This window comes from Panthera leo, chromosome D3 (assembly GCF_018350215.1).
Source record: "Panthera leo isolate Ple1 chromosome D3, P.leo_Ple1_pat1.1, whole genome shotgun sequence".
NCBI lineage: Eukaryota > Metazoa > Chordata > Mammalia > Carnivora > Felidae > Panthera > Panthera leo.
In genome coordinates, this window is record NC_056690.1 from 16,907,651 (window position 1) to 16,930,902 (window position 23,252).

General features: G+C 53.0%; 1 protein-coding gene and 1 long non-coding RNA gene across 4 annotated transcripts; one reads left to right on the forward strand and one right to left on the reverse strand.

The window, feature by feature from the left end:
* Window positions 1-611: 611 nt before the first annotated feature.
* LOC122203787 lies at window positions 612-10,493 on the reverse strand. Of its 2 annotated transcripts, none has more exons than XR_006195335.1 (3): window positions 10,341-10,493; window positions 4,838-4,968; window positions 612-649 (listed from the first exon to the last, which is right to left on the reverse strand). It is a non-coding gene; the product is annotated as an uncharacterized LOC122203787 (long non-coding RNA). The 2 variants fall into 2 exon arrangements; XR_006195334.1 differs by lacking the exon at window positions 10,341-10,493 and adding an exon at window positions 8,593-8,815.
* Window positions 3,044-22,871, forward strand: HNF1A (HNF1 homeobox A). Of its 2 annotated transcripts, none has more exons than XM_042910870.1 (10): window positions 3,044-3,372; window positions 10,301-10,500; window positions 15,707-15,893; window positions 16,344-16,585; window positions 17,421-17,572; window positions 17,713-17,914; window positions 18,823-19,014; window positions 20,133-20,254; window positions 20,322-20,487; window positions 22,689-22,871. In XM_042910870.1, the coding sequence occupies exons 1-10, from the start codon at window positions 3,044-3,046 to the stop codon at window positions 22,814-22,816; spliced, it is 1,920 nt and encodes a 639-aa protein (XP_042766804.1). In that variant the 3' UTR covers window positions 22,817-22,871. The 2 variants fall into 2 exon arrangements, with proteins under 2 accessions (XP_042766804.1, XP_042766805.1); XM_042910871.1 differs by having other exon boundaries at window positions 20,343-20,487.
* Window positions 22,872-23,252: the final 381 nt, after the last annotated feature.

Below are 23,252 nucleotides of genomic sequence, written 5' to 3' on the forward strand. Positions count from 1 at the left end.
CAGTCACTTAACCCCTCTGAGCCCGTTCCCCCCCTGCAGATGGGAACAGCAGCACCTACTAGGCGGAGTTGTTCTAAGAACTGAATGCATTATTAAAGCCTCTGCTTAGCGCAGAGCTAAGTATGCATGGTCCTTGCGCAGTGAAATTTAGCTAGCGATTTCACTCTCAACAAATATTTATTGAGCACCTACCGTGTGTATGTACATTCTAAGCACTGGGAATACAGCAGGGCACAAGCCAGGCAAAAAATGCCTTGCCCTCAGGGTGCGTACCTCCTAGTAGAGTGAGACGACCATTAATAACAAACAGAATGGGTAAGTCAATTATAGAGCAGCTCTGTCCAATAGAAATATAGCGTGAACCATGTATGAAATCAAAATTTTTCCAGAAGTACCATTACAAACGTAAAAATAAACAGGTGAAATTCATTTTTCTAATGTTTAATTAAAAAAATTTTTAGGGGCGCCTGGGTGGCTCGGTCGGGTAAGCGTCCCGACTCCCGCTCAGATCACGATCTCATGGTTCATGGGTTCGAGCCCCTGCGTCGGGTTCTGTGCTGACAGCTCTGAGCCTGGAGCCTGCTCCGGATTCTGTCTCCCTCTCTCGCTGTCCCTCCCCTGCTCATGCTCTCTGTCTCTCAAAAATAAACTAAAAGAAAAATTAAGAAAAAGAAATAAAAAAAATATTTAAATTGTGTTTAAAAAAAATTGAAATCTCACCCAATATATCCAAAATAGTATCATTTCCACCAGAGGCATTAGCCACATTTCCAGGACTCAGTAGCCACGGTTACGAAGGGTGTTAAAAGATGACTGGAAAGATGAAGACATAGTTCAGGGCAAGGGGGACAGGAGCCCCAGGCAAGGGGGCAGATGACGGACAGAGAAGGTGAATTCCCGCGGACAGAGAGCTCTGTTTCAGCGGTCAACCAGCTCCCGTTCCTCTGTGCTGGCCTGGCCTGGCCCGCAGGAGGGTTTTCTGGCCAATGACTTGTCCTCCCCTCCTCTGCCCCCAAGCATGACCCTAGTTCTGCAGAGCCCTGAAAGATGCACCACCCTGCTCATTCCAGGAAATGGTGTGCACCCCTTTTTCTGGGAGCTTGGGGCCACCCCAGGGGGACAAACTGCAGGAATTTTGTCAAGGATCTTGACCTGAACTGGGAAGAGGCTGGGGGTGGTGTGGTGTGTGAGGGACGAGTTCTTGCCCAGGGCTGGGATTAGCAGGAGGCCAGTGAGGACTGCAGCCCATCTTTATTTAAGATTGTGATATTTTAGGGGAGGCCGAGTGGCTAAGTCAGTTAAGCCTCGGACTCCTGATTTCGGTCAGGTCACGAATCTTGCCTGTTTGCGAGTTCGAGCCCTGCGTTGGGCTCTGCGCTGACAGTGCGGAGCCTGCTTGGAATTCTCTCTCTCCCTCTCTCTGCCCCTCTCCTGCGCTCTCTCTTTCTCTCTCTCTCTCTGTCTCTCAAAATAAATAAATAAACTTAAAAAAAACAAACAAACCAGGGCTCAATTCAGGGGCACCTGGCTGGCTCACTTGGTAGAGCGAGTGACTCTTGATCTCCGAGTTGTGAGCTCGAGCCCCACGTTGGGTGTAGAGATTACTTAAATGAATAAATTTAAAACACTTAAAAAATAAAGTGCTCCATTCCGTGGTTTTTAGTATTTTCACCGTTGTGTGACACTGCCTAATCAATTTTAGAACATTTTCATCATCCCCCAAGAAACCCCGGCACCCATTAAGCAGTCACTCTCCCCCCCATCCCCCCCCTCCCCCGCCCAGTCCCCCATCCCCACCCCCTGGCAACCACTAATCTACTTTCCGCGGGCATGGATTTGCCTGTGCTGGACGTTTCCGATCAGTGGAATCCTATGCGACCTCTTGTGACCGGCTTTTTTCATTTAGCCTAATACCTTCAAGTCTCAGCATGTCACTCACTCCTTTTTATGGCCGAATAATATACCATTGCATGGATACACCACATTTTACCTGTCCATTTGTCCATCAATTGATGTTTATGTTTCTTCCCCTTTTTGGTTATTGTGGACCATGAACTATGAACATTCACAGGCAAGTTTTTGTGTGGACACGTTTTGAATTCTTTGGGGGCCTGCATTACTTTTGATTTTTAATACATTGCATATTTTTATGTACTTTAGTACACCGAATATTTTTACATATGATTACTGGAGTTTTCGAAGACCCCTTAAAATTTATACTTGAGTCAAGTGCCTGACTGGCCTCCCCTTGCTCCCACCTTGCAAGTCCTGTCCCTTGCTAGCTGTGTGACTTTGGGCAAGTTGTTTAACCTCTCGGTGCCTTGGTTTCCTCGTCTGTAAAATGGGGATGATCCCTGTACCTACTGACAACGATTAGGGGATACAATGAGGCAATATACACAGGGGGCCTGGTGTTGGGCCTGCACAGGTGGGTCTCAAAATGGATGTGACCTAGCCTTGACCTTCAGGAGAGCCGGCCCGCCTGCCTAGAACCCCTTGCTGCTTCAGTTCCCAAGGGAAACCCGCTATTTTTCCCTCTCTTGTCTCGGCCTGAACCCCCTACAAAGTCCTCGGGGCGGGACCGAAGCTGTTCGCCAGAAGTCCTCGGTGGCCCCCAGCCCCTTCCGTCCCAGCTGCCCTGCCCCCTGCCACGGCCTCCCCCACCCTCCCCGCTGCCCATTCCCGTTGAAGGCCTCGGCTCCCCCGTCCCTCTGCGCTGCCGTGAGGCCTGCACTTTGCAGGGCTGAAGTCCAAAGTTCAGTCCCTTCGCTAAGCACACGGATAAATATGAACCTTGGAGAATTTCCCCAGCTCCAATGTAAACAGAGCGGGCAGGGGCCCTGATTCACTGGCCGCTGGGGCCAGAGTTGGGGGTTGGGGGTGCCCACAGGGCTTGGTTAGTGGGGTTTGGGGGGGCAGTAGGCGCAAAGGGCCTGGTTCGTGACTGCCTGCCGATCGGCCAGCCAGTAGACAGCCCACTCGGTGGGGGAGGCGGCCGGTGTGGTGGCCCCAGGCCGCGTGGCCCGGTGGTGGTGGTGGAGCCATGGTGTCTAAACTGAGCCAGCTGCAGACGGAGCTTCTGGCGGCCCTGCTCGAGTCAGGCCTGAGCAAAGAGGCGCTGATCCAGGCCTTGGGGGAGCCGGGGCCCTACCTGCTGGCCGGAGATGGCCCCCCGGACAAGGGGGAGTCCCGCGGCGGTGGCGGTCGGGCGGAGCTGGCCGAGCTGCCCAATGGGCTGGGGGAGGCAAGGGGCTCCGAGGACGAGACGGACGACGATGGGGAAGACTTCACGCCGCCCATCCTCAAAGAGCTGGAGAACCTCAGCCCCGAGGAGGCGGCCCACCAGAAGGCCGTGGTGGAGACCCTGCTGCAGTAAGGACCCCTTGCCCGTCCCCGGCGTTCAAAGAGCCCAGGGAGGCCCACCCTCGGCTCTCAACTAGCCCTTCGTCTGGGAGCTATGGCTCTTAGCCTGGCTGTGAGGAAGGGGGACAGGGCCCCCGAGAGCTCAGGGCGTCCTTGCTCAGAGGCTGGAGCCTCCCAGCCCCTGAGCTGGCCCTCGGCAAGGTCCCCAGTTCCCGTGAGCCGGGGCTTTCCACCCAGTGCTTGAGAAGGAAGGGCATGCTCCAGGGGAGCTCTGAGCCGGGGGGGGGGGGGGGGGGGGGGGGGGTGGAAAGCAGGAAAGCCCATAATTCAAGTGCCTGGAGAACCAGAGGGTGGTGGGAATTTTTAGCCACCAGGGCCATTTCTACTTCCCAAACCCTAACTTCCTGCTACGCACTCAGATCGCAGGCTCCAGGGTCAGGAAGCACAGTTAGCGAGAGGGGGTGCCGAGGTTAGAGGCTCCCTTAGCCACCCAGGGACTCAAGCATTAAGTCAGGAAAGCCCAGGTCTTACCTGAGCGAGATGGAACCTCGGAGCAGGACCTGGTTCCCCTTTCCTGCACAGTGTTAGTTAGGCCCCCACAACTCACCAGCAGGCACCATTAGAGGTCTCCCTGTGTACCCCCATCCACTGGCTGGCTCCCCATCTCCCAGAGAACTGGGTGGGTCTGAGCCCGATGCCTCCCCTCTCCTCAGCAGTGCTGACCTGGTTACTAATTACCCACGAGCTTTATTATTTCTCTTTTGTTTTATAAATTTATAAACGGTAAAAGGCTCTGATAAGGCCTGTGATCATTAACTTGTAAAGATGGCCTGGGGAGACCTGGGCCAACCAACCTCCCACCAAGCAGGGGTGGGGGGAGGGGGCCCAGGGGCTACAGGGACTTCCTCCCCAAAGGCTCCTATGCTCTAATCCTAACAGCCAGGCACTGTGCTGCAGTTTTACACGCAGATGTTCAGATAATGTTGAGATGAACCCTGGAAGGAAGCTAGGCATAACTCTGCTTCACAGATAAGGAAACCGAGGCCCAGAGAGGGAAGGTAGCTTGACTAAGGCCACCCAGCTGAGACTCCACAGCCACTCTGTTTGGTGCTTTCAATTGCCAGGACGAGGCAGCCAGAGGGAGAGTCCCAAAGACGCTCTCTAGGGGACCATCTCTTTTTCTGTCCAAGGTCCTGATCCCAGCTTGGGGTGGGGGAGCCCTCAGGGTCTGCCTGGCCTTGTGAGGGCCTGGGCAGGGGGCAGGGAGCAGCTTGGGCCCCCTGACTTGGCAGGAAGAAGAGGGCAAAGGGCCCTGCTGAGCTGCAGGGGAGGGGCAAAGAGTCAGGCATTGCCAGACCCAGGGCGAGGGCCACCGGGACAGGGTGGGGCTGGGCCAGACCTGCTCAGGGCCCCAGATGGGACTGGGGGCTTTGGGGTGGGAGTGGGGGCAGGAGGTGCCAAGGGCCTTTCTTACCTGGCTGGGTGGGGCCTGTTGATCAGCAGCCCCTTTAGTGGAATGGTGGGTGGGGGGGAGGCTCGATCCACAGCACTTGAGGGGGGAGCAGAGGTCAAAGTGCTCCCTGGGACCAGCAGAGATCCTGGAAGCTGTGAGAGAGAGAGAGAAGAGCCACTGAGGAAGAGAGAGGGCATGGGGGGGGGGGGGGGGGTGAGATGCAGAGGCCTGGAGAAGCACAGGATAGCGGAGGAGCCAGGAGGGCAGAGGGGCTCACACCCAGCTGGGAGAAGGGGCTGGGGAGAGAGCGAGATGCCCCAAGCTGAGAGGAGGCTGGAGTGCTTCCCCGCCTGCCCCGATTGGGTTTTCTTTAATGCTAACAGCATGCTATTTACTTTCCATTTAAATTTGAGATGTTGCTATAAATTATCAACCAGCTCCTTGTTCCTGCGGAGTTTATAACTAACTACCTGGGTTACTTATTGTTCAGGTAACAAAAGGGATCTGAAAACGCCCCGAGGGGAAAAAGTGGGGCCTCTACCCTCAGGGCACAGGAGGGAGTGGGGTGGGCACCCATGAGGAAGGCCTGGACAGTGGGGGTGGGGGAGGTTGAGGCCGGAAGGGATGGTGCACAGGCCAGGTTTCCAGGGGAAGCCATGTCTTTGGAGAAGACAGTGTGTGGAAAGAGGCAGGGTGGGTCCTAGGTGAGCAAGTGGTGATCGGGAACCTGAGCTCTTCCCTCAGACTTCCACCCTTAGTTCACCGTGTGACCTTAGGCAAGTCTCTTCTCCTGCCTCAGTTTCCCTAGCTGGCCAATGAATAAAATTCAAATTCTCTGTCCTGGTTCCCTGACCTCTTCTTGAGGGACCTTCTCTCCCTCCCTCCCTCCCTTTCCTCCAGTTATGTTGAATGTGCTGATTCCTACCTCAGGGCCTTTGCATGTACAGTTCCTTCTGCGGACACTTCTTTCTAGATCTTCCCATGACCGATTCCCTCTTCTCCTTTTGTTCAAATGTCACCTCCTCAGGGAGGCCCTCCTTGACTCCCTATCTAAAGGCAGGACCCACTACAATCATGCTGTCTTCCACCACCTTCTGTTACTAGCCTTTGTCCCTTAACTTTATTTATGATGATCTATTTTTGTGTGTTCTCTATCTCCTGTCATGAAAATAGAAACTTTTCAAAGCTTCTGTGTGGCCTGGTTTACCACCCTGATATCTAGCCCAGTGGCTAACACAGAGCAAGAATGAATGGGTGGCTAGGGTTCCCTGAAGCCCTGGGGACATCTGTTAAGGTAAAGGGAGGAACCTGTACCCAGGGCTCCTTCCCGGGTCCCCTCCTGGCTCCTCCCTGTTCCTGAGCAGCTCAAACCACAACCTGAGGGTCTCTGATCCTCTCCATCAGGCAGCACCAGGGCATTGAGACCCAGGAAGACAGTGGTTAGGGTGGGACAGTCTGACATCTCTGACTGAGGCCAACCTGCGTGGCTTCAAATCCCAAATCAACCCCACCCTAACCTGGGCAGGTGATTTCATGCCTCTGAGCCCTAGTTTCGTCCGCAAGGCAGAGATGACAATAACACTTACCCACGGGGCAGTAAACGGCTACTATGAGTAATAGTCCCATTTTACAGATGAGCAAACTTAAGGCTCAGAGCGGCAAAACGACTTGCCCAAGGTAATTTACAAAGTACTAAGGCTGGGACTGGGACCCCAGGTCCTCCTAATCCCTGTGCTCTGCACAGCACCCTTGAGGTTGTATGCCCTTCCTTGATAAGCTTATTTCCTTTTTATCCTCCCGAGTTCTTCTTGCTCTCAACCTCCCGTCCACTCACTTCCACGCAGGGCTCTAGAGGTCACGGTGGCTTACAAATCGTGGAACTCATTTTCTCCTCCTGGCAACCTATGAAATACTATTAACCCAGTATCACAGCTGGGGAAATTGAGGCACACTGAGGTTAAGCCATTTCCTAAGGCCACCTGGATAGCGAGTGGCAGAGCTGAGATTCAACCTGAGATGGGAACACTCCCCCCTCCACCAGCCACATGCACTGAGAACTCAGCTCCCCTTCCAACTGGTCTCCAATCTCCACAGCCTTGGACCCTCTGAAACCCCCGGGGCCAGCGAGCCAAAGGCCCAAAGTCTTGAACCTCTGATTGAGCCCATAATGTGTAGCAGGTGGGAGGAGGAGACGTGTGCAGATCTTCACCTCTCCTGGGTCCTCTGCCCTCTGCTCTGGGGCTGGGGGTCCCAGGGCCACATCATCATGATGACGATGATGATGATGATGATGGTGACAAATTGTACTTACTGAGCATCACGTGCCAGGCCCCGCTCTACGCGGTTCACTCCTGTTTGAAACTCACTCATTTGTCCCAAGGGCACTGGGAGGCAGACGTGGGCTTCCTGCCATGGTACAGATGAGGCGTGGGGCACGCGCACATCGTGCTAGGACGCCGTGGTGGGATGTGAACCCGGGTTGGCTTGACGCTTAAACCCATTAGAACAAGAGCAGGAGATATCTGGAGATGTGGCCTCTTTGTGCTGGGTTGGGAGAACTGCCCTGAAAAGGGTCGGGTCCTCTGAGACTGATGTGAGCAAGAGACAGAGCAAACAACAGAGACACAGACAGGAGAGACAGAGAGAAAGAGAGAGAGGCAGAGAGAAGCTAAGACAGATACAGAGAGAGACACGGTGAATCAAATGGACAGTGACAGATAGTAAATCTTTAGTGTGAGCCAGGGAGGCCCCCCCTGAGAGAAAGACTTAGCTCATTCTCTCCTGAAAAGAGAGAAGGGAGGGAGGGAGGGTTGCTCAGGAGGGTGATGCCTACAGCGGGGGGAGGAGGGAGGCCAACAGGCAGCCTGGCTCCAGAATCAGATAAACATGTTTGCCTCGAAGCACAACACCGGACTTTGTACCTCGTTTCCCTCCTGGCTCTGACTGGCATCCAGGGAGCCGGGGAAGGGTTGACAAGGAGGATCCTAAATGCAGGGAGGAGGAAAAGCTCCAGGAGAGCTCTGGTTGGGGTGGGGGGAGGTGTCTGGAAAAAAGAGAAATATTCTGGAGTCCCAGCTAGGTCGCTTTGCACAAGCACTCCCTTTCCGAGGTTCTGTTTTCCCACCTGTGAAATGGGCACATAAGTAGCACCTGGTTCCCAGGGTTACATGGTAAAATGTAAATGACCGGCCTTTAGCGCAGTGCCTGGTTCACGGCAAGTAAGAAACACGAATTCTCACGTCGGTCATTCTTGTACAACTGGGACTTTGCCGTACCGACTGCCGGCCAACTTAAATCGAATGGCCCCGGCCTCCCTTCCCTCCCTACGCGTACGGGAACTGCTGATAAAAAGGAGAAAGTCACGGGACCCAAGCTGCTGAAAGGCTCTGTGCCTATCACACCTGAGAAGGGCATCATCAAGGGGGCAAGGCCAGGCTGGTTCTTTGGGAAGGAGGGAAGGGGAGAGGGCAGTATGAGGTGGGCCTCAAAGTGCTGGGGGGTTTATTTGCTTTTTGTTCTTTTACAATTTAGTTTTAAGTGTTATACATGCATGTATAACATATTGTACAACGATATATTACATTATTTTAAAAGTGCGGAAAAGCAACAGAGGACACCGTCCTCTCCCCCTGTCCCCGGCACTCCATCTCTATCTCAAGACCACTGGTGTCAAAAGTGTCTTCTGTGTTCTTCCGGTATCTCATGCAAACACAAGCAAATACGTGGAAATCTGTCACGCCATTTCACATTTTACACAAATCGCACAGCAGACCTACCAGAGGGGCTCTGCTCCATCAGGGCGCAGGGAGAGCTTTCTCACTGGGTTTTTACGGCCGCATCTGCTGGAGGTAGTGGTTTCCCGTATTTTGCTGTGCCAGACATGGCGAGGAACCGCCCCCCACACCTGCTATTTGTCACACGCGCGAATACCGGGAGGCTCAAATTCTAGAAGCGAACGGCTCAGCTGAGGAGGCGAGAGCCTCAGGCTCTGGAGCCACACAGAGCTGGGTTCAAACCCCGCCCCCCGCCCTCGCTCTCCTGTGTCAGCACTGTTGTGTGGAGCTGTTTTCATCCGACATATTTGTCCCACAAGCTCAGGGGAGGACGGGGCAAAGAGAGGAGGGTTGAAACAGAACAGGAGAGGGAGAGAGGGCATCTGTGTAGTACAGGCAGTCAGAGCCCCCCATTCTCCACAGTGAGCAGGGGATAAGAACATGAATCGTGGATGGCTGTCTCTCCAGTGAGAGAGTCTCAGCCCACAGAGTGGGATTCAGGTGCACACACACACACACACACACATTTTTGTATGGGGCCTCTGCACACCAGCTGGCAACCTTTTCACCTGGACCTGTCTGCCCCTGTGCTCTGGGAAACCGGCCAGGCCACAGCCTAGGGGTTAGTACAGATTTTCAGGGGGTGTTTCGACCCTATTAGATTTGTACCTGATAGGTTGACTTAGAACTGAACCCCTTCATATGGGATGGGACTCTGCTGGGCTGTCCCTGTGACCTTGGCCAAAAGATGTTATGCCAGCACTCTTAGCATCAGTGACCCTGACCGTAAAATGAGAGAATTGCTTTTCTCTCCTTGTTTTCAGAACCACCCCCCGCCAAGTAGGTCTCCCTCATCCATCCATCCATCTGCTTACACCCCTATTCACTTACCCATCTATCCTCCTATCCATTCATCAAACTACCCATCCATCCATCCATCCACCATCCACCATCCCATTTACCCAGCCATCTACCTGTCCACCCATCTACATATTCCCCTATCTACCTATCCATCTACCTTCCTATCCATTCATCCAACCATCCAGTCACTATCTATCATATATTTATCATCCATCCATCCATCCTCCACTCATCCATCCATCCATCCATCCACTCACCCATTTCTCCGTCCCTCTACCCACCTACCCTCCCATCCATTCATTCATCCACCCATCCATTCATTCATTCATGCATTCACCATGGGCATGCAGGCCTATTCTGGGTGCTGAGAACCAGAGAGTTCCTGCCCTCCAAGTGTTTACGGTCTCTCACAGTGGATAAGACACAGCCACAAACAACATTTTGAGGTAGGATGAGGTGGGGGGGGGGGGTCTTCAAAGGAGGCACAAAGGTGAGGATCTTCCCCAAGTGGCTTGTATAGCTTCTGGTGGGAGTCAGTTCATGTCTTCATGTCAGTCCATATGTCTGTGCATTCATGTTTCTAAACTTTTAACTGTGCCCACGTCTGTGTGGCACTGTTTGAGGCCTGTGTCCACACGTGTGTGTCTATAAGTCTCTGTTCCCATGTTCGTGTGTCTGCGTTCCTGTGTCCTGGCACGAGTGCCCCTCCCTTGCTGTCCCTGAGTCTAAGTGTAGGTCCCAGGCTCCACACCTGCCTTCACCCCCAACCCCCATTCTCAGGGCTGACGGGACCCCCGACCCTGCCTGCACCGCCACGCCCAGCAGGCTCTGTCCTGGCCCCTCCTCCTAGGGAGGACCCGTGGCGCGTGGCCAAGATGGTCAAGTCCTACCTGCAGCAGCACAACATCCCACAGAGGGAGGTAGTCGACACCACCGGCCTCAACCAGTCGCACCTGTCCCAGCACCTCAACAAGGGCACCCCCATGAAGACACAGAAGCGAGCGGCCCTGTACACCTGGTACGTCCGCAAGCAGCGAGAGGTGGCCCAGCGTAAGTAAAGACCACAGCCCGTCCTCCCTGGCAGCTCTGGGGTGGGGGCCGGAAGCTCCTCCACCGCACGACGGGGATGGGCCGTCTGAGCGGAAGTCCGTGCGAGTCAATGGGCGTTTAGTACCTGTTCCGCGCAAGGCACTCTGGGGGAGGGGAGTAGGTTGGTCCTGGGCATCCGCGGATGGGTGAATGGAGTCCTTGCCTTCTAAGTGTCCTGTGTAGATGGGAAGCAGAAAAGATCATCATGATACAGCGAGACATGTATTATAATGTGATAAAAACGACAGTAACGGCTAGTGTTTATGGAGCATTCACCGCGTGCCAGGCCCAGGGCAGAGTAGGACTGCGTGAAGTATTTCAAAGTGTTGAGCTGGCAGAGGACCAGAGAGTAATCTATTGTCAGCGGGGAGGCAGGGGCATCAGGAGGGACCACACCAGAGGCAGGACTTTTCAGACTAGGTCTTAAAGTCAGAACGGAATTTTGGCCCATGGAGGCGGCAGGGAATGGTGTTTGGGCCAAAGGAGCAGCCTGAGTAAAGGCTCAGAGGCAAGGTGTAGGCTCAGGGAATCCTCCACTGCAAACTCCAGGAGGTGTGGCCACGCTCCCTTCAGAGAATTGTGGGTTTCCTTACTCAGACCTCACACCCCACAAAATCCCAAGTGCACTTTCACACTACTGAGCCTATGTGTAGACATTAAAAAAAAACCGTTTCTTTTATGATTTATCCAAATTTTTTTAAAAAGGCAATACATACTTAATTTAAAAAAATAGGAGGGGGCACCCGGTGGCTCAGTCGGTTAAGAGGCCGACTTCAGCACCGGTCATGGATCTCAGTCTGTGGGTTCGAGCCCCGCGTCGGGCTCTGTGCTGACAGCTCAGAGCTTGGAGCCTGCTTCGGACTCTGTGTCTCCCTCTCTCCGCCCCCCCCCCCCCCCCAACTCACGCTCTGTCTCTCTCTCAGAAATAAACATTAAAAAAATTTTTTTAATTAAAAAAATAGGAGAAAATAGAGTTTACAATAAAAATTAGGTGTTTTTCTCCTAAAGGACACCCTCAGTTTGATGTATACTTCCAGAGATATTTAATGCATATACTAGCAATATATATGTATTTTCCTCTGCTTTTTTCTTTTTAATTTTAAGCGAGATTTTTTAATTTTAAGTGCACATGGGTGGGGGAGGGACAGAGACAGAGAGGGTGAGAGAAAGAATCCCAAGCAGACTCTGTGCTGTCAGCACAGTACCCAGTGAGGGGCTTGAACCCGCAAACCGTGAGATCATGACCTGAGCTGAAATCAAGAGTCAGATGCTTAGCTGACTGAGCCACCCAGATGCCCCTCCTCTGCTTTGCTGCTAGCTATTCTGTTATTTGGATGTACCGTTATTTGTTTAATTGGCTCCCTACCAAAGGACTTTTATTAGGGTTTTTCCAGTGTGCTGTTAGAACCAATTGCTTCAAAGAACATCCTTTTTTGTATCTATTTGTGCTTACACGAGAGTGTCTATAGAATAATTTCTAGAAATGAAATTCTAGGTCAGAGTGTAGGTACTTGAAAATTTTTGATAGATACTCCCGTAGTTCCTTATGAAGACATAGCGACAATCTGCATGTTTGGTAATTAAAAAAATAAACTTTCCTCGCCATGCTTCCTAAACGTTTATTAAAACGTTAAAGTCCTAAATTTCACATATCGATTTGCTGTTTATTTACTTATACAAGCTGGAAATTTTTTAGAATGTTTATTTATTTAAAAAATTTTTTAATGTTTATTTATTTTTGAAGGAGAGAGACAGAACATGAGCAGGGGAGGGGCAGAGAGAGAGGGAGACACAGAAGCAGAAGCAGGCTCCAGGCTCTGAGCTGTCAGCACAGAACCTGACATGGGGCTCGAACTCACAATTTGTGAGATCATGACCTGAGTGAAGTCGCTCGCCCAACCGACTGAGCCACCCAGGCGCCCCTGTTTACATATGAGAGAGAGAGAGAGAGAGAGAGGGAGAGAGAATGTGAGCGGGGGAGAGGCAGAGAGAAAGGGAGACAGAGAACCCCAAGCAGGCTCTGAGCTATCAGCACAGAGCCCGATGCGGGGCTTGATTCACAAACTGTGAGATCATGACCTGAGCTGAAATCGAGAGTTAGACGCTTCACCGACTGAGCCACCCAGGTGCCCTTAAAAAAACAACTTTTAAAAGCTGCGAAAAACTATGATATTGGCATTATCAACAGGCTGATTAAAACATTAAGTGAACTAACATTTACCGAGCAAGCACTATGGGAAAGCATTAATATTTTCTTACAAAGATGATCACTGATTGCTTATTCGTGCAGAAATAGCAACACCTCCTGATGCCCGAGGGGCCAGTGAGTGTCTCCACCACGTGTACCTGCCAGGAGCATACTCTCGGGTCTCAAGGGGCTGGGACTGTAGATGACGTACTTTGAAGGCACCAAGTGCTTTTAGAAAATTAGCATGGCTTTAATTTACGCCTCCTTAGCAGATAAAACTGAAATAACACATAATAGACTCTTAATTTTAGAATAAGTGTTGATTTTCAGAACTTCTGGGCAGATGGTAGAAAAACTTCCAGTTTACCCCAGACCCAGCTTTCCCTATTATTAACACTAGTATGGGACTTTTTTTTAAAGATTTATCTATCTATCTATCTATCTATCTATCTATTTATTTATTTATAGAGAACACAAGCTGGGGAGGGGCAGAGAGAGAGAGAGAGAGAGAGAGAGAGAGAGGAAGAGAGAATCTCAAGCAGGCTCAGCACTGTCAGCACAGAGCCTGATGCGGGGGCTCCAAACCACGAACCATGAGATCATGACCTGAGCCTCAATCAAGAGTTGACGTTTAACTGCTCAACCGACCGAGCCACCCAGCCACCCCTAGTATGGGACATTTGTCGTGATTAACAAACCAACACTGACACAGGATTATTAAGTCCATACTTCATTATTCAGATTTCTTCGGTTTTTCCCTAACATTAATGTCCCTTTTCTGGTCCAGGATTGTATCCGGTTGTGGAGACGCTGTATATAGTTGCCATGTTGCCTTAGGTTGCTCTGGCTTGTGACGGTTTCTCAGATTTTCCTTGTTTTTGATGGACTTGCCAGGATAGTTTTTAATGTTTATTTATTTTGAGAGAGAGACACAGTGTGAGCAGGGGAGGGGCAGAGAGAGAGCAGACACAGAATCAGAAGCAGGCTCTAGGCTCTGAGCTGTCAACACAGAGCCCAACGTGGGGCTCGAACTCATGAACTGCTAGATCATGACCTGAACTGAAATCAGATGTTTAACAGATTGAGCTACCCAGGCGCCCCGACAGAATAGGTTTTTTTAAAGCTGAAATATCTTAGTTTTCTGGGCCAAGTCATGTCTGGTACTCCAGATCTTGGTCCAGCCCGCTGCCAGGAGAGATGGCCAGCGAAGTCAGTTGGAATCTGAGTCAAGCGGGCTTCTGGTGGCTTCTAGGTGGGTCTGATCCCACCTGTCCCCAGAGCACTGGTGCTGGCTTCTGCCTCTTGAAACTCAGATGATGAAGGCACTCCTGCGCTATCCCCGACTCGATCTTCCTGCCTCCCCTCTCATAAAAATGGCTTGGCATTTATCTGTTCTATTCTCTTGGAGGCTTGCTCGGGGATAATCCAACAGTTTCTATTAATGTAGAACCAGCTGACAAGGGCTGGTTGGGTCTCTCCTCTCTTGGCCAACACTTGCATTTTAAGTGTGCTTTACAGGTCTGAAAAGTTTGAAATAGCTCTGAACCTACTCAAGAAATGTGGTTCAAGTTTCTGTTCTACTGTGCATCCCTGGAAAGATATTTAGCCTCTCTGAGCCTCAGCTTCTTCATCTGTAAAATGAGATAGCAAATGTGTTAGTTAGATCTGAACAAATGCCAATGCTTACCTGGAGCCCTGTATTGGGAAAGATTGCGAGCTTATGTCTTGGCTCAGTAGAAAACTGTGCAGGTTTTTTTTAAAAATTTTTTTCTTAGGAAATTTAAGATTTATTTTTTATGGGTTTTTTAATGTGTTTTATTGTCAAGTTGGCTAACATACAGTGTATACAGTGTGCTCTTGGTTTCGGGGGTAGCCTCCCATGATTGTTTACATACGACACCCAGTGCTCATCCCAACAAGTGCCCCCTCAATGCCCATACCCATTTTCTCCTCTCTCCCTGCCCCATCAATCCTCAGTTTTTTCTCTGTATTTAAGAGTCCCTTATGAGGTTGCCTCCCTGCCTCTTGGTTTGAAACTATTTTTCCCCTTCCCTTCCCCCACGGTCTTCTGTTAAGTTTCTCAAGTTCCAATGTGAGTGAAAACATGGTATCTGTCTTTCTCCGACTGACTTATTTCACTTAGCATAACACGCTCCAGTTCCATCCATGTTGTTGCAAATGGCAGGACTTCATTCTTTCTCATTGCCAAGTAGTATTCCATTGTATGTATAAACCACATGTTCTTCATCCATTCATCAGTGGATGGACATTTGGGTGCAGGGGTTGATTAGTAATGTCTGCCTTGGACACAGGTTAAGACAATGGTGGTGTGTGTGCTGTGTGACTGTCATCACTGGATTAGATGATTTCTAAAAACATTTTTTTCTAATGTTTATTTATTTTTGAGAGAGAGAGAGAGAGAGAGAGAGAGAGAGAGAGAGAGAGAGAGACAGAGCACGAGTGGGGGAGGGGCAGAGAAAGAGGGAGACACAGAATCCAAAGCAGGCTCCAGGCTCCGAGCTTGTCAGCACAGAGCCCGACGTGGGGCTCGAACCCACAAACCATGAGATCATGACCTAAGCTGAAGTTAGACGTCTAACTGACTGAGCCACCCAGGCACCCCTAAAAAATTTTTTTTAATGTTTATTTATTTTTGAGAGACTGAAAGAGACAGAGCATGAGCAGGGGGGACAGAGAGAGAAGGAGACACAGAATCCAAAGCAGGCTCCAGGCTCTGAGCTGTCAGCACAGAGCCCGGCGTGGGGCTCGAACCCATGAACCGCGAGATCGTGACCTGAGCTGAAGTGGGGAGCTTAAGCGACTGAGCCACCCAGGCGTCCCCGGATTAGATGATTTCTAAATTCTAGCTGTAAGCTCATTTGGCTCAGCACCCTGGGAATGAGAAAGAACCGGGAGCGTGGTCAGGAGCAGGAAGGCGGGAGTGGCCAGGGCCTTGCTGATGGCTCTCTGTGCCTACAGAGTTCACCCACGCAGGGCAGGGTGGGCTGATTGAAGAGCCCACAGGGGATGAGTTGCCGACCAAGAAGGGGCGGAGGAACCGTTTCAAGTGGGGCCCAGCCTCCCAGCAGATCCTGTTCCAGGCCTACGAGAGGCAGAAGAACCCCAGCAAGGAGGAGCGAGAGGCACTGGTGGAGGAGTGCAATAGGTAGAATGGCTGCTGGGTTAGCGGGGCTGGTTTGGTCTGGGCTGGGGCAAGGTTGGGAGAGGGTGGCTCTGGGTTCTGAGGGAGGCTCGCCAGTCCTTGAGAGCTCCTCCTGCTGGCCCTGGGGCACTCAACTTCCGCTCAGTGTCTGCAAACTAGCTCCACTCCTAGCACCCACTCCCCACCCACCCGAGCAACCCTTGCGTGGCCGCTCATCTCATTCACCCTCATCTAGCCTCATGGCTATTTTGCTCACTTTATAAATGGAGAGACTAAGAGAGGCTAAGTCACTTGCTCAAGGCCACACAGCAGAACTGGGATTAGAACCCAGATCTGCCAGTTTTAAACACTAAGGTAGAACCCTACCGCTCAGAACTCTCTTTGCCACCTCCAGCCCCAGGAGAGGGTTCCTCTGAGCCTGGCCTGGAGGCTCATGAGTGGCCATTTCTGCAGGGCGGAGTGCATCCAGAGGGGGGTGTCACCGTCGCAGGCACAGGGGCTGGGCTCCAACCTCGTCACGGAGGTGCGCGTCTACAATTGGTTTGCCAATCGGCGCAAGGAAGAAGCTTTTCGGCACAAGCTGGCCATGGACACATACAGCGGGCCGCCACCGGGGCCAGGCCCGGGCCCTGCGCTGCCAGCCCACGGCTCCCCGGGATTGCCCCCGCCCGCCCTCTCCCCCAGTAAAGTCCACGGTGAGTGATATGTGGGCAGGGGGGTTGAAATGTAGAGGGTAGAGGGGACACGAGTGTCGGCTGGGAGCTGGGGAGCACCACCTCAGTGGCGGTAGCCACCCAAACCGCTCAGCACTTCAGCTTGGATCCTTATCACTCCACTCCACTCATTACAGTCTCTATCCAGTCCTCTCCTGTCCATCCCACTGACCACGCCCCTCCATTCTCCAGTCCAGCCTAACCTGACTTGGGTTACTTCCATTCAGTTCATTCATTCAAGATCAATTGAATTCAGTTCAATTCAATTCACTTCAATTCAATTCTGTTCGACTCCATATGGTCCAATTTAGTTCCTTTAAATTACACTCCGTGTAATTAAATATAATTGGAGGAAATGAAATTAATTCTATACAGCTCAGTTCAATTCAATCCAATTCTCTTTGATCCGATTCAGTTCAACTCCACGCGCTCAATCTAGCTCAGTTCATTTCAGGCTCAATTCAGCTGGATTCCATTTCATTGAACTAATTCCAGTTCCTTCTATTCAACTTGGCTCACTGCAATTTCATCAGCATCAGCTCATGTTGATTCAAATGCCTTTCACTGCACACCTACTGCCTATCACATGTAGTGCGAGGCAGTGGGGGCCATGGGGCTAATAAAACTCAGGTCTTGCCTTCAAGGAGTTGGAGGCAGCCAGTCCAGGAGCTGGCGGGAGGATGTTCAGGTGAAGTTTGCCGCTGGCACACAGAAACACGGGGCAAGTGGCCTAAGCACGCCAGTGCGGTTTGGGGTGATGAGGGCCAAGGAGGGCAGGGAAGTGAGGTGCTGAGGCTGGACGCTGCTCCCACTCCAGGCGTGCGCTATGGACAGCCGACAACCAGCGAGGGGGCAGAAGTGCCCTCGAGCAGCGGTGGTCCCTTGGTGACGGTGTCTGCACCCCTACACCAAGTGTCCCCCACGGGCCTGGAGCCCAGTCACAGCCTGCTGAGCACCGAAGCCAAGCTGGTGAGTGTCCTCATACCCCCCGGGTGGAGGAGCGCCTTCCAACCCCATCTTCCATCCTCCCTTGGCCGGGAGATTCTGGAGTCATCCCCAGGGAGACAGTGTGGGGCTCCACCCTCACTCAGCTTGGTTTCCCCTCCAAGGTCTCAGCAACCGGAGGCCCTCTCCCCCCTGTCAGCACCCTGACAGCTCTGCACAGCTTGGAGCAGACATCCCCAGGCCTCAACCAACAGCCCCAGAATCTCATCATGGCCTCACTTCCTGGGGTCATGGCCATTGGGCCCGGTGAGCCTGCCTCCCTGGGGCCCACCTTCACCAACACAGGTGCCTCCACCCTGGTCATTGGTAAGTAGGTGGGCATGGTGGGGGGGCACCCGGGTGGGAGGGTTCGTGGGGCTGCCACAGGATCCAGAACCTGGAAGAGCCACTGGGACTCATTCATTCATTCATTCATTCATTCACATACTTATTCAGAGCCTGCGCTGTGCCAGGTACTATGCTACATCAGTGATACACAGGTGAACCAAACAGACTGAAATCTCAATGACTCCAGTGGGGAGGCAGACAGCAAACATAATGCAGACATCACACAGTGTCTTGGAAGGCAAAATGTCTATGGGAAAAGCGGGGAAAGGGGGATCAAAGTTTTGTAGGTTTTGGGTTGCGTGTGTTTTTTTTAAGATGTCTTATTTATTTTTGAGAGAGAGAGAGAGAGAGAGAGAGAGCAAGGGAGGCGCAGAGAGAGGGAGGCAGAGGATCCAAAGTGGGCTCTGTGCTGACAGCACAGAGCCTGATGTAGGGCTCAAACTTAGGAACTGTGAGATCGTGACCTGAGCTGAAGTCGGACACTTAACCAACTGAGCCACCCGGCGCCCCTGTTTTTTTTAAGCCCAGAAAGACTTTATTTGTAGGAACCAGGATGCAGAGGCTCAATATAGAAGACAGAGAGACAGCTGCCGGGAGAGGGGAACAGAGCTAAGCTGTAGGGCCTTTGCACTGCTGTGGAACCAACCTAGTTGGACAAAGCCCCTGCCCCTATAATGAATTAAAGGCTCAGAGAGGGGGAGCGCCTTGCCTAGATCAAGTAAGTTAGTGACAGCTCCTAGGGCAAAGGTGTTTCCTGGTCGCCTCTTCCCTTCCCCCACCCTTTGGCTCTGGGAGGGAGGGACAGTGCCCCCAGGGGTCAGTGCAGGGCCAGGGGAGGCAGTGAAGGGGGTAGGAAGGCTGGCTCACTCCCGTTCCTCCCGCTCCAGGCCTGGCCTCCACTCAGGCACAGAGCGTGCCGGTCATCAACAGCATGGGCAGCAGCCTGACCACCCTGCAGCCAGTCCAGTTCTCCCAGCCACTGCACCCTTCCTACCAGCAGCCACTCATGCCCCCCATGCAGAGCCACGTGGCCCAGAGTCCCTTCATGGCCACCATGGCCCAGCTGCAGAGCCCCCACGGTGAGTACCCCTAGCCCCACGCTGTCCACGAGCACGGGGTGGGCGGGTGGAGGTATAGGGTGGCTTAGCAGCTGTTGTGGTCTGTGTGTGTGAGCGCTTCTGTGATGAGGTGGTCTGCAGGCCAGAATATGATTCAGTGTGTAAATATGCATGGTGTTTCTGTGCGTGGAAAGGCACGTGGGCGTTCACGGGTGTTTGCAGGGGCACACCCACGTGAGAGGACACCACACGTCCTTTCTCTGCAACCCACGGGGCCACGTGCATTTCAGAATTCGCTACTTCTCAGACTTCACATGTGGTGGATCGCCGTATGTTTTATCACACTCCCAGCAGGGCTCGGGTGGTATCTCGTCGTCAAAGCCCTGGGATGTCTGCAGCAGGAGGTGGAAGGCCACGAAGGAGGTTAATAGAGACGGGGCACAACCTCACATCGGGCTCGGGTGGGAGTTTGCCACCAAAAGCGCTCTAGTGCCGACCTTATGAAAATCCGTGGGTTTTTCAGACCTTTTTGGAGTTCGGAACCGGGCCTGAGGGACTGTGCACCTGTGTATCTGTGTGGATTTGGTTCAGTGCACGTATTTATGTGCGTGTATGGTTTCATCTGCGTCGATGTGAGAATGTGTGCTTGTGTGCTTTTCTGCTGGTGTCCGTGTGCGTTCTTGTGGGGCCGGGCTGTAGGTGAAACTTTGGGTGACATTTTGGAGAGGTGTCCTGGAGGCGGAGCTACATGGCCCTCTGTCCCGCTCAACCCCCTAACGGAGCTGCCAGCCTTTCCCTCCGTGGCCCGTACTTAGCACAGTAGCACCTGTGCCTCCCACTGCCGGTCACACCTGTCGTCCTCAGGCGGTGGGTGTGGGTTCCTGTCCTCCCCCAGCCTTCCCCCCATGGAGCCAGCCTGAGCAGGGTCCTGTAGTTGGGGAGAGGGTCTAACCCCTCTATCTGGAGCTCCCAGCTTGGGATATCTGTCCTGAGTCCCCAACCACCGCTTCATCGGGCCACTTACCAGGCCCCGTGCCTCACCTCCCCCACAGCGCCCAGCTTTGAGGCCCTCTTGGGAGGGGCCCAGCCTGGCCCAGGGTGTCTGGTCTTGACCCCCCTCTCTCCTCCCTCCCGGCCAGCCCTCTACAGCCACAAGCCTGAGGTGGCCCAGTACACCCACACGGGCCTGCTTCCGCAGACCATGCTCATCACCGACACCACCAACCTGAGTGCTCTGGCCAGCCTCACGCCCACCAAGCAGGTAAGGCCCAGACCTGCCTGGCCCCTCGCTCGGGCCCCACCCCACAGCGCACCCATGGGGGGCTCAGGAGGCCGCTCTGTTCCCCCAGGTCTTTGCCTCAGACACGGAGGCCTCCAGTGAATCCGGACTGCATACGCCGGCATCTCAGACCACCACCATCCACATCCCCAGCCAGGACCCCGCCGGCATCCAGCCCCTGCAGCCCACCCACCGGCTCAGCGCCAGCCCCACCGGTGAGCCGCCTTTCCCTGCTCCCTCAGGCGGGGAGGAAGGTGTGTGCGGCAAACGGGAGGGTGCCCTGTGCTCCCCCGACGGGAGCCAAGAGGGGCGTGAAACCACAGGGAAGTGGGCCTGTCTTACAGGAATATCTCACTGACTAGGACGAGGAAAAGATTAATTGCGAGAGACAGGGGAGGGTGACGGTGAGGAGCGATCTGATCTGGCCTTGCTTTGGGCCAGAGGTGGCTCGCAGGCGTGTTGGGTGGCTCAGGGTTTAGCATGGAGTTCGTTGCCCACGTTTAAAGATGAGCTTTCACAAAGAAATCGTGATTTCTGGCTTTTCCTGGAGAATCGGAGATCCGTGTTGCCACGCAGCAACAACAGCGTGCCGGCTCTCTAGGTCAGCTATATCGCACTTGACCCATTCATTTCCATCCCCCGGTGCCCCGAGCCCGCAATCTACGATGTCGATGAAGGGCGGGCACCGGGGAGTCAGGCTGCTGGGCTCTGAGGCCGGGGGTGGCCACTCCTAAGTGCGGGACTTGGGCAGCCACTTCATCCCGTGAGCCTCAGGTTTCTCCGTCCAGCCCTGGTGGCTGCAGCGACAGGAACTGAGGGCTCCCTGCTCTACCCACGGGGCATGCGTCATCATCCCCGTTTTACAAATGGGAAAGCAGACGCCAAGGAGGTGAGGGACTTGGTCTTGCCTCCGACAGCTACTAGCAGGTGGCAGGGCCAGGACTTGAACCCAGGTCCAAACTCAAAGCCCATTCTCTTAGCTGTCGGAATCAGGGTTCTCGTAAGACACAGAACCAACAGGAATACAGTAGATGCCTGAACAACGTGGTGTTTGAACTGCACGGGTCCACTTACATGTGGATTTATTTCATTGTTTTTTTAAGTTACTTTTTTTTTAAGTTTATTTATTTTGAGAGAGAGAGAGAGAAAGGGAGAGAGAACGAGTGGGATTGGGGCAGAGATTGGGGGACAGAGGATCCAAAGTAGGCTCCTCGCGGACAGCAGAAAGCCCGATGTGGGGCTTGAACTCACAAGTTGTGAGATCGTGACCTGAGCAAAAGTTGGAAGCTTAACCGACTGAGCTACCCAGGCGCGCCCACGTGGATTTTTTCCAACACAGCACAGGACTCAGGACTGTAAATATATTTTCTTTTCCTTAGGATGTTCTTCTTTTTTTAATATTTATTTATTTTTGAGAGAGGGACGGGGGAGAGAGAGAGAGAGAGAGAGAGAAAGGAGGGAGAGAGACAGGGAAAGAGAGAGAGAGAGAGAAAGACGGGTTAAGAGAGAAGAAGAGGGAGAGAATCCCAAGCAGGTTCCCAGCTGTGTGCGCAGAGCCCGACACGTGGCTTGAACTCACGAACCACAAGATCATGACCTGAGCTGAAATCAAGAGTCGGATACTTAACCGACTGAGCCACCCAGGCTCCCCTTCCTTATGACATTCATGATACTTTTCTCCCTCTAGTTTACCTTTTGTGAGAATACAGTGCCTAATACCTCTAACATACAAGATATGTGTCAATTGACTTGTTTATATTATTGGGCGACAGTAGCTATTAGTAGCTAAGTTTTGGGGGAGTCAAAAGTTACCTACAGATTTGTGACTACGCAGGGGGTCAGCGCCCCTGACCCTCGCACTGTTTAAGGGTCAACGGTATAGATATATATTCAAGAAACTGGCTCACACGCCTGTGGGGCCGACCAGTCTGGCAGCAAAGGCAGGATGTGATCCTGAAATCTTGAGGTAGGATTCCTTCTTCTCTAGGAAGCCTCAGCTTTTGCTCTTAAGGCCTTTGACTGATTAGATGAGACCCACCCGTGTCAGCCAGAGAAATCTCCTTTACTTGAAGTCAACTCAATACCCCCACTGCAACACTTCAGTGTTTGGTTTCATGACTGGGCCACAGCCTAGCAACGCCGAAGCCCGAAAGTAACCACACCGCCCCACCAGGGCTTCTCCGACGTTCCTACTAAAACGTCCTGAGGTGGCCACCCCCTGGGTGGCCCCGGAGCCTGGCTGGGGGTTAATAAGACCCAAGGGTAGAGGCGTGGCTTTGGGGGTCTGGTGATCTGCTGTAATTCAGGAGGTGGCGAGGCCCCGTGTGGCCTGTCCCAAGTGCCCCCAGGGATGGGTGCGCGAGGTGGGGTTGGGAAGGGCTTGGCAGACAGCCAGCTGTCTCACTTGCCCCTGCAGTGTCCTCCAGCAGCCTGGTGTTGTACCAGAGCTCCGACTCCAACGACGGCCACAGCCACCTGCTGCCATCCAACCACAGTGTCATCGAGACCTTCATTTCCACACAGATGGCTTCATCTTCCCAGTAACCACGGCAACCGCCCCCCAGGGGCCGGGCCCTGCCTGGAGCGCGCCTGGCGTACTTGGGGGGTGACTGGGACATGTGAGCCTGGGAAACTTCCACTGCCACAAGAGAGCGGCCTTCCCTGGAAAACTGCCACCCTGCTCTGTCAGCAACGGAAAGGAGGGTTTCAAGGCACCCCGACCTCAGGAGGGCTGTTTCAGTGCACGAGAGGGGACTGTGGAGAGCTGGGAAGCAGAGCAAGACGCGGATGAGAGGGACTGTCCCTGCTGCTCAGGATGAATCTTGCCACTTGGAACAGAAGGGGACGGCCTTTGGACTTTGTACCTCCAGCCTGTGCCTGTGGAGACCCCCGGGAACCCCCAAGGGAACCCTTGTAGCCGCACTCCTCGGGACACAAGCCTGCGTAGCTGTGACTCACGGAGCTCAGTGAGAGGCCCAAG

What these genes read in the sequence shown, in the direction of transcription:
- HNF1A (XM_042910870.1), top strand. Translation starts at nt 3,044, where the DNA reads ATGGTGTCTAAACTGAGCCAGCTGCAGACGGAGCTTCTGGCGGCCCTG. An exon ending in CTGGTGGAGGAGTGCAATAG is followed by an intron (nt 15,894 to 16,343) that starts GTAGAATGGCTG and finishes CCATTTCTGCAG; the next exon opens with GGCGGAGTGCATCCAGAGGG. An exon ending in CTCCCCCAGTAAAGTCCACG is followed by an intron (nt 16,586 to 17,420) that starts GTGAGTGATATG and finishes CTCCCACTCCAG; the next exon opens with GCGTGCGCTATGGACAGCCG.